The sequence below is a fragment of the Aedes albopictus genome, chromosome 1, assembly GCF_035046485.1.
Source record: "Aedes albopictus strain Foshan chromosome 1, AalbF5, whole genome shotgun sequence".
NCBI classification, from domain to species: domain Eukaryota; kingdom Metazoa; phylum Arthropoda; class Insecta; order Diptera; family Culicidae; genus Aedes; species Aedes albopictus.
Genome location: NC_085136.1, coordinates 74,370,371 through 74,381,682, shown reverse-complemented (window position 1 = coordinate 74,381,682; position 11,312 = coordinate 74,370,371). Strand labels below are relative to the sequence as shown.

Sequence of the window (11,312 nt, the reverse complement as noted above, 5' to 3'; positions counted from 1 at the left end):
TTCAAAACTGGATAAGCTATAGCTGCAAGTGCCCAAAATAGGTCCCCTTGCCCAAATGGCTGCAGACCCCATGAATCACAGACGTAACATTGCACAGTGGTCCACGAATCAAATTGACGAGGAAACATACATTCAGCGCATTCAAATGACTTTTTAGACAAGATATGGTCTTCTACAAAATTGTTCCTAATAATATTGTGATTTTAACTTCGAAAATGAATTCCAAGGGAATTGGCTTGAGCTGGTTGGGATTCGCCGTTAAATTTCAAGGGGCGTTTCCATGCGTTCTTGAAAAATTATAGACTTCTGAGTAAATGCTCTTATTACGTTAAACGACCTCTACACTGATTCTCTGTAAAATAATATATGAAACACGCATTGACAAGTTTAATGCTGAACTTTTAAACTATAATTTTCTATAATTTTTAAAACGAAAACTTTTTATCTCCACAAACTTTTCCTAAAATCAGGCCAAACATTTCAATAGGTCCTATCTGCATTTGAGAGGCTCTCTTTGTTTACTTTCTCTTTCAATTATTGCAATGTAATGGTACACTTTTCAACTATTTTTGCAGTACAAATCAAAAGACGATTGTTTTGACCTTCGTTCAATGCAAGGTGACAATCACAATACAAATAAACAGCTGAGATATTAACGAAAGAGAGGAACACCAAAGAGAGCCTCTCTTATGCAGATAGGACCTTTAGACATGTTTGGCCTGAAATGTATTGGAGCACCCCTCCGACTATGCTCCTCCATCAGTTGGCAGCATCAGCAGCATGAGCAGCTTAAAAGAAATGCCAGAATAGATCAAAACAAACCACACCACCCGAGAGAGAGAATAGTCCTGTTCAACGATACAGGTTGAACTTGCTCGAAGTTGCTGCAGCTTTCTCTTACCCATTTGTCAACAAATGCAGCAACTTCGAGCAAGTTCAACCTTCGTCGTTGAACAGGCCTAATCTCACGCACGTGTTCCTCACTACGTTATTGGGTTTCTTGTTGATGTTTAGACTACTGCGATAATTTGAGAATCCACTGAATCAGGCCCGGATTTAAGGGGGGGCAAAGGGGGCAAGTGCCCCGGGCCCCCCGATGAAGGCCCCCCCCCCAAGAATCCGAAATACAATTTATATTTTTCAACGAAACCATATGAAATTCACGTGAATGAGCGTTCATCCTCTCCTCTTCTTGGCGTAACGTCCTCACTGGGACAAAGCCTGCTTCTCAGCTTAGTGTTCTATGTGCACTTCCACAGTTTTTAACTGAGAGCTTCCTCTGCCAATGACCATTTTGCATGTGTATATCGTGTGGCAGGCACGAAGATACTCTATGCCCAAGGAAGTCAAGGAAATTTCCTTTACGAAAAGATCCTGGACCGACCGGGAATCGAACCCGTCACCCTCAGCATAGTCATGCTGAATACCCGTGCGTTTACCGCCTCGGCTATATGGGCCCTATATATAATATGTATATAATACATACATATCCTACTAGATTTTATGACCAATATCTCTTCATTGCTACATTTAAAAATAAATATCCATTTATCGATTCTCCAATCAATATATTTTCCTTGTTCTTTTCATTGGTTATCAAACCGTTCCGTTCATCAATTCTCAAATCGATTTCATACTATACTCGATCTGATTCACAAATCGGTATCCTTAAATAAGATTCTCCAATCGATATCGCTTTATCGATTTCAAATCAATAACCCTTACCGATTTCACTTTATCGATTCTCAAATCGAATTCACTTCATCGATTCTCAAATCGATTTCACTTCATCGATTCTCAAATCGATTTCACTTCATCGATTTCACTTCATCGATTCTCAAATCGATTTCCCTTCATCGATTCTCAAATCGATTTTCCTTCATCGACTCTCAAATCGATTTCCCTTCATCGATTCTCAAATCGATTTCACTTCATCGATTCTCAAATCGATTTCACTTTATCGATTTTACTTCATCGATTCTCAAATCGATTTCACTTCATCAATTCTCAAATCGATTTCCCTTCATCGATTCTTAAATCGATTTACTTCATCGATCCTCAAATCGATTTCCATTCATCGATTCTCAAATCGATTCTTCTACGTCGATTCTCAAATCGATTTCACTTCATCGATTCTCAAATCGATTTCACATCATCAATTCTCAAATCGATTTTACTTCATCGATTCTCAAATCGATCTCCCTTCATCGATTCTCAAACCGATTTCCCTTCATCGATTCTCTACGATTCTTAAATCGATTTTACTTCATCGATTCTCAAATCGATTTCCATTCATCGATTCTCAAATCGATTCTTCTACGTCGATTCTCAAATCGATTTCACTTCATCGATTCTCAAATCGATTTCACGTCATCAATTATCAAATCGATTTTACTTCATCGATTCTCAAATCGATCTCCCTTCATCGATTCTCAAACCGATTTCCCTTCATCGATTCTTCTACGATTCTCAAATCGAATTCACTTCATCGATTCTCAAATCGATTTCACTACATCGATTCTCAAATCGATTTTACTTTATCGATTCTCAAATCGATTTCCCTTCATCGATCCTCAAATCGATTTCCCATCGTCGATTCTCAAATCGATAACAATTTATCGATTTTTTAAATCGATATTACACCATCGGGTACGATCTTTCGATGCACATTCAATGATGCCACTGTTGCATTGCCACATTATTACCCTTATTACTAAATTACTGCCAAACAATCTTATTGTTGTCACGGATTATGTTCTAGTCACCAGAGTAAGATGCAACCCTGACTACATGTTCGCGTTTCATCATTTTAATAACATTCGATAACTGCAAAAACAGACAGACACTTGGATAGACGTCAGAGTAACGTCAGTTGATGGATAAATCTGCATGTGCATTTGTCGCCCTGCAACAAAAGTGCATGTGAAAACATCGCATCTCTGTTGACATTTAATTTTGACGGACAACAGTACAATACATTCAGAGTTGTTGTAGTTGGCGGACTTTCAGGTAAATAGCATTGCAGTGAAAGCATTTGCATGGAGCCCACTGTGCACAACCTATGTACATTTATCAAGTAGATGATGTTTTTAATCTTTTTTTTTACTACGTGACTCTTACTCTTAAGTACATGAGAACATCTGTCAATGATTAAAGAATAACAGAATGGTACACTTCTCCCTCCTTCTCTGGCCACCCGATCAAGAAAATCATGGACAGAACACAAACACGCTCACCCTTCGCCGAAGCCGCAAAAACAAAACAACGCAAACAAATCGCCACATCATAACGGAAAACAACCCTTCCGAATCGTCATCATTCACAAACAACTGATTGGTCTTATCGAAACAGAAACCAGGCACCGATGCACCTCCCATCATTCAACAGCCCGCCACATCCACCGTTGTCCTCACTTTTTTCAGTCAATGACGATTGATCATCTTTATTTTATCGCAGCCATCTCAACAGTCTCATCTCCATCCTTAGCCGCTCTATCTTACCTTCTCCTCAACACAAGCTACAAAAGCAACACTTCGGATTCGGACCAACTCACACAGACTCAGATCCGATTTCACACTTTTCCCGTTTTTTCCTCTTTCTCCTCGTCGCCAGATGTAGTGACCGACATCGGCCGGAATCCTTCCCTGAATCGGAAGCGGATACAACGAGAGATCCGGATCCCCCAACTCAACCTTTCCCCGTCACTCTTCCAAACACTTTCCGTTCGCGCTCCTATCTTCTCACACTCCCTGCTGTCAATCGTACACCAATGTATCTAACTTGCTTGGTCAGCTAAAAGCATTACTATGCTGGTATTAGTAAGCAAGGCATAGAGCTTGCTGACGTTTATTCACCTCTCTCTTTCAAGCATGCAGGCGGGATATCATTTGTTTTCATCGGGAAACCTTTCCTGATGACAACAAATACTATTCCGCCTGCATGTTTGAAAGAGAACGGTGAATAAATGTCAGCAAGCTCTATTGGACCCTACAGGTACACTGAAAGCAGCTTTGTAATGAAATTTACTACAATGGGGGTTACAATTAACAGACTCGCACCAACGTTTTTCAACCGAAGTGACTTCATGTTTATTATAAGAAGAAATGCAGTATTTTTTACTGTTCTTCTGAGTTTCTGTTAAGGTTGTTGTCTCTACTATTGAATATACCATTAGCCTGGTACACGGTTTATATGGGAAAATATAAAAAATGGAAAAACTCCAACTCCTGTATACTTTTTGAGCTCCATTTTGGTCCCATATCAACTGTGCAAAATTTCAGATCGATCGAAGAAACTATATTTTAGCGCCCGCCATTCTTAGTTTTTCATACGATTTACTATGGGGAAAATTTACCTCTTCAAAGAAAAATCGCTTGAGGTCAACCATTGATCCCTAAAAATAAGTCGTTAAATGATTTATGTAGATAACTTCACGAGGAATCAGACCACCGAATACCGCAAAGCGATGCGACATTCGTGGAAAAAGTTATTAAGCCTTACCCGATCGATAAAATAACGAGATTTTATTATTTATTGTTATTCCTTACGTGTTAAACAGCGTGGGCATGTCATTCGGTTTTTAGTCAATAACTTTTTCCACATGCCTTCGATCGCTTTGCGGTCTTCAGAGGGTTTGTTCCTCGTAAAATTTCCAACAGAAATCATTCATCGATATATTTTTAGGGGTTAAGGGGCAACCTGTGGTGATTTTTCTTTAGAAAAGTGATTTTCCCCATAGTAAATCGTATGGAAATTTAAAACGGCTGGCGCTAAAATATAGTTTCTCCGATCGAGCTGAAATTTTGCACAGTTGATATGGGGCCAAAATGGAACTCAAAAAGTGTACAGGAGTAAAATGTATTTTGGTGTCCCACACTAATATACCATACATCAGTTAAACATACAACAGAAGTTGTTTATTTTGACTACTGAGGATTTACTGCAGCGTGGCAGTATTTTTGTAGGATTACATTGTAAGTTTGAACCAACAAGTTTTATTTGAAATTATTTTATTTTATGTTTAAAACACAGAAAACATACAAATATCTACAACATAAATAAAAAAGCATAAAGCGCTGGCACAATTGTCCGATGCTATTGTTCGTGCAGTTGAAAATCGGAATTTTTGACACGCGAAAATCGATGTTTCTCCTAAACCGTGTGTCGGACGTACGTCGGGCACAGTGCGCTGGAGAGAGGGTCAGGTCCGCTGTCCAGCGCACTACGTCCGACGTTTCGTTTCACGTATAGATTTTGAGAAAATTCGATTGTCGCGTGTGAGGAAACTTCGGGTTTCAACCGCGACGACAATAGTAAGGGAACACCTGAAAAACATTAATTAGCTGGGGTACGAGTTGCTTGCAGAGGTTTGCAGCCGTTTTTAGGGTTCTCTCAATCCTGAAAAGAACACAACCTCTAGTAAACTTGTTTATTTCAAAGAATAATGTAAACTTACCGTGAGAGACTAGAAATACTCTTGGTCAGCTCGGAAAATCATTAACATCATCAGCATCTGAAAGCGGCAGCAAAGCGGCAAAGTCTGAATAGCATAAAGTTATATTTTTGTGAATTATCGACTTACCTTCACTAACCTTTTGGTTTTTCAGGTTATGATTTTTCAGGCTTCGATTAATTACATCGAGTAACACTGTTTTGCACAATCGTTTTTGATTAAAAAAGTCGCAAAAAGTTTTTTTTTTCATAGCCAAAACAAACAAATGTTTGTCTGTCAACAAACACCTGACTACATTAACCTTCCGTAACTCGCGCGGATGGCTACCTGCGTCAGCACCACGCTAATGCTGAGTACAAAAAGCGAGATTTTTTCAACGTGTTGTACAAAATACAACAGCGCGATCGCTCGAGGGTTAACAGTGAAATTAATCACAAAATAACATCGGTTATATTTCGTTGGTATAATATATTCAATACTACTACAAACATGGTAAAATCGTGAGTATAACATCATTGAACCATGCATTACTATTATCTTTACCACGAGCACAGTAGTTTTTGCTATCAAAAGTGCTCATGCTAAGTAGATATTTTAAAAACACTGCGTGGTTAAGTTTGCCAGAGAATCACGATGAAAAATAGGTTCAAAACAACAATTTGTCAGTCAGTTTCCCAAATTTTATGGTGCTTTTAACCAAATTTTATGCTTGTGAATTCAACAACAAGTTTCTCGTTTAAAGTACCGTAATCCGGGGTAACATTGATCAGAATTTTCGATATTTCTTGAATAATTATTTTGTTTAAGCAAATGTTACATGTTTTATATTTTTAAAACAAGTACATGCCCTCTGATTATGTGTTAAGCTACTCGAAAAAGTATTGTAAAACTTTTAAACATGTTTAAATATACTTTTTCATCTAATTTTTGATTTTGCTGATTTGGGGTAACATTGATCATGTCAGTGATCAATGTTCGTTTGCGTTGGAAATACCCTCACTAACTAAATTCGGGGTCGCTGATTTCGAATATGTTGTCCAAATTCTTACAAGTTACGTACTTTTTGAGTTATTTTAAGATTAAAATCCTCCAAACCGCGACTAACGCCTAAAGGTAGGCAATGGCCTAAGAAATTAATAGCATACTTTTAATAAATCGTATATTTTATTGAAAAAAAAAAGCATTTTCATAAAAGTTCATTAAATCCAACTCAAGGATACCATATTAAAGTAATATAGTGATTTCGAACCTCATATTGTATCTAGTATTCATGCCATGCATGAATGTTTGACAATGTATCTCGTTGCGTTGTGAAACACAGTTATGGAAATATCGATTTATTTCAATGTTTATGAAATTAAATTTTCAAGAATCACATGTCATGTAATAGTTAAATAACAACATATTACGATATACCATTCGATAGCAGAAACTGATTCAATGTAAAATGCTTGTTCAAACATTTCATGAGGTCGGTCAAGGCGATCAATGTTACCCCGCTGATCAATGATACCCCGTTTTACGGTACAATGAAATTGATTTCAGTGTATCCTTAACTTCCCTCAGCGTGAGAGTTGGTTCATTTCCTCCGCTGCACTGGCGTCGTCATTTCCTCCGTTGCTGTTGTGTCCCGTGCCTACGTTCTCCACGCCATTTAGGTGCTGATCGAAGTGCAGCTTCCACCTTTCGATCACCTCACGTCCGTGCGTCAAGAGTTTTTTTTTGTAATTTTTATTTCTGTGTATTTTAATTTATGTTTATTCTACACTTCCGTCTAGAGGCCTCCGTCCTAATCCCTGCAAATTTCGGCTCGCATCACGAAGCCGTTGCGAGATGCGTTGAGCTTCTGATAGAACTTCTGTGTTTCTTGGGAACGGCACAGCAATTCCATTTCTTCGCACTCCGCTTCTTCCAGGCGGTGCTTTTTCATTCCTAGGCACGGTAAGCATATAGCGGCATAGCCGCATCTCACCATGTTCGAGAAGTTAATGAGAACGCGTGTTGATCACAGCAACGATATCAAATGAATGCCAGTTTATTCTCGTGTAGTTTACGCATTGACCAATCTAAATTCCTGTGTGGTAGTGGTTTGTGTTCAGATTTCCCGTGTTAACCTATCTGTAAGAATTTTGTTAACATCTTTTGTTCTCACGTATATGGATAGGCTTGCAGTAGGTTTCGTGAGACTTTTTTTGGACAACTTAATGGTATCAATAACCCAAGCAACACACATGTTATAATAGAGTTACGACAGCGCAAGTTTTGGTTGTATAGAAGTTTATTTTACGTAATTCTAACATTGTGTTGAAATAACGTAAAATAAACTTCTATACAACCAAAACATGCGTTGTCGTAACTTATATACAACATGTGTGTTGCTTGGGAATATATGAGCATGATGGACTGGTTATGGTGAAGCAAGGGTATTGAATACAAGGTAGAATATTATAACACAAACAGATGTTTGATCTTTAGTTCATTCCTTGTCATAATATATTATATTTGACTCTGTGTTCGTGGGGCCTAACACACGCGCTTTTCAATCGCACTCCAAAATGTCAAAATTAAAAAAAAAAACATGGGTGGTCCCAATTTTATTGTTCATCCTGTAAAAGAGTTGAAGTTACTCTATTAATAAATAAAAAAAAACATTTACGCTATTACTTGTAAGTTATCGTTATTTATTGACTTTTGAGCAAGTGTGACCAGATGCTCAGCCTGTATTGGCCTTTAATTTATGATAAAAAACTTGAACAAAGTTTGTGAAATGATTGACCGGGAAGTCCTGTCGAGTTTCGTTTTTGGCTAAAATATCCTCAATCCATGTCAAGTAAGGCTGAACACTGAGGAACGTGGTGTACACAGAATTTTCGGATGTGACAAAAACGATTCCTCTAAGCAACCAACGATCGCCATAACTTATATATATTCCGCCACCAGCGTCACCCTCTCCAGGTTTGGTTCCTAAATCGAAATTATGTTTAACTCAATTGGTTATATCAATCTATCTATTGTATACTACCACTATTTTTTCCAGCGCAGAAAACATGTTCGTGTAAAATGGTGGCCAATGCCCAATCACTTTGTATGCACTTTTCGTGACTAATCACGGGTAATGATATCATTCTGAGAAGTTCCGATATTGCCCCATTTTCCATTTTTCTCCATCCTGTAATCCAGCCGCGTTGACCAACCAACTCCTCTACGTCATCCGCATTTTGAGGTAGACAAATTGGGATCACGGCGTCAGAGTATTTCACTGGCAACTGCATCACTAGCACAGCAATATCGTTTTCTATTATTTGAAAATTTGGATGCACGTACGCCTTTGTCACACCGCGAATCATAACGCTGTCGGATACCTCCGACAGATTATACTGACCCAAGTGGACCTGGAACTCATATGGATCTACATGCAATGAACTACTATCCTTATGGTCAACTACGCAAAGCGCTGCCGTTAGTATATGCCTCTCGCTGATCAAAGTGCCCCCGCAATAATACTTGAACTGTTCATCTCTTTCTTGCCTCCGAAACACAGCCACATGCCATGGCCACAGGCCCCTTTCCACTTGTGAACCCCTTCCGACTAGTGAAACTCTGATGCCGCACTGGTAGGTTGCTTGGGGAAGTGCGAATTTCAACAGACACAACAAATTCAACACCACAAAAGAAACAAATTTACTCATCTTTATCTAAGCGATCATGTCTGTCTTACTGTCGAATTACTTCTAAACCAAATGGTTACCTTCAAAGCGAATATATATCAGATCATTTTTCCAATCTACTGTTGCACGTGTTCATTCGTTATCACATTTGTGGCATAAGCATCAATCCTCGAATGATCATGCTGTTGTATTTTGTACCACACGTTGAAAAAATCTCGCTTTTTGTACTCAGCATTAGCGTGGTGCTGGCGGTGGTGGCTAACTGCACGATTGACGGAATACCTAATTTTTTTATTTTGATCTAAATATAATTTTTCGTCATCTGAAATCACGTTTTTTTTTAGTTTTGGTTCACGATTTATCTAATTTTCATTTATGAACATTCCCACACTTTTTTTTTATTTATCTTGCAAGCCTATTTGGCATACCGACGAAAACATTTTGACATTTTATGATTATTGTTAAAATATTTTTTATTTTAAACTTGGTTCTGTTGTTTTGTAATTTTCTGCAGGAGAGAAAGGGAAGGATTCCTTCATGACGTCACCGTCCATTGAAGTATCGTCATTTTCGCATTATTCACACCCTATCGATTGGCATAGTATTGGCATCTTAGTCAGTAATGCAACCGTATGAGTTTATTTCTTGCAGTTTGTTTTGTAATTATTTCGAGAATTTGCATCCGGCAACCGTGCCCGAACACGAGAATAGTGTGAACACTGAATTCACTAAATAAAAAATCCAACTTTGTAAGCTATTAGTAGATAAGCGAACTCTAGAGCCAAAAGTCTAATATGTAAACATTGATGGGAAATCCGCTCGATAAGGTTGTGCATATACACACAAGTGCTGTTTATAAATTTTAATTTCTATTAGTTACAAAGTTGCAGCATATGACGTGCATGGTTACTCCATACAAGATAAAAAAGCATATTAAAAACTAGTATAAAAGTTAAGTTTTCGAACAGCAATGGACATTGCACAGTGGTACCGCCATAGGCCAAAAATTCGAAAAATTGTTTTTTTAATTCATGGGTTTGTATAATTTTTATAAATCAATGATATTCCCAAGAATGCAGAAAACCTATTTTGATGTAAGTTTCTGTTGCATATTTTGTATGAGAGCGTGGGTACTGTTATACAATTTGACATTCTCAAAATCTGTCGAAAAATCACATAACTTTTGAGTTGCACAACTGTAGTGTAATATTCGGATACACAAGGAAACGCGTGGTTACAAACCAAATACTTCTTTATTAATCCACCTGTCACATTCTGCCTCTCCTCAACTCTCCACTCCCAGTGTTCCCAGATACAACACTACATCTTCTCCCTTTCTCAAACAACACAACAAAGTCTTTCAAATCATTCATTTACATTGCATAGTCTTTGTATTTACCTGGAATCTTAACTTGTCGCCTTGAACGCATTGCCCCAGCACATAACATAAGTGGCACTCCATGGCCAGGAAAAAGTTGTATCCTTTTCCAGCACGCGAAACTGTTATTGTGAGTTTTCTTAATCACTGGATTCGAAGGTCGATTCGACACCCTGTTTCAAACGTCTGTTGAAAAAAGAAAGAGAGCAAAGATGAAATGTGAGTGAGGCAGCAAAACAAGCACGTACCACTCTGTCATGTTTGACACATTTGACTGTGTAAACGGGCGATTTTTGGGACTGTTCGTGACACGAACGTTCCGAACCGTCGTGTTCGATTAGGAAATGCTCGCACAATATTCTCAATTTAGTTGAAAATCCGAGTTTTCGACTAGCGAAGTTGGGTTTTTTCTCCAAATCCGTGCGTCGGACCGAACTTCGGAAGTGGTGCGAAGTATAGTAAACATGGTCCGCTAAACAGCGCACCACTTCCGAAGTTAGGTCTGACGCACGAATTTGAAAAAAAAAATCCAACTTCGCCAGTCGAAAATTCCGGGTTTCAACTGCACGGAGAATATATCCTTCATAAAAGGCGTCGAACTGTCATTTATTTTGGTGAACAAAAAACATCTGATGAAACCAGTATTCCAGCTTTGACAAAGAATACACAAACGAAGATTGGCGCCGTAAACAAGTTTGTTAGTGCTGTCACAGGGCTTGGTGTGCATGACGTTTATATCAATCAAAATTGATTTCAACCAAAGCAGACTCAAGTCGGTCATTACTAGGGTAAATGTACCAATAGTGGTGCTATT

The 11,312-nt window shown here is 38.3% G+C and overlaps 1 protein-coding gene across 1 annotated transcript; it reads right to left on the bottom strand.

Moving 5' to 3' along the window:
• Positions 1 to 7,842: 7,842 nt before the first annotated feature.
• On the bottom strand, positions 7,843 to 9,416 carry LOC109421971 (chymotrypsin-C). Its single transcript, XM_062845370.1, has 2 exons — positions 8,475 to 9,416; positions 7,843 to 8,416 (listed from the first exon to the last, which is right to left on the bottom strand). The coding sequence occupies exons 1-2, from the start codon at positions 9,139 to 9,141 to the stop codon at positions 8,166 to 8,168; spliced, it is 918 nt and encodes a 305-aa protein (XP_062701354.1). The 5' UTR covers positions 9,142 to 9,416; the 3' UTR covers positions 7,843 to 8,165.
• Between the last annotated feature and the right edge of the window lie 1,896 nt (positions 9,417 to 11,312).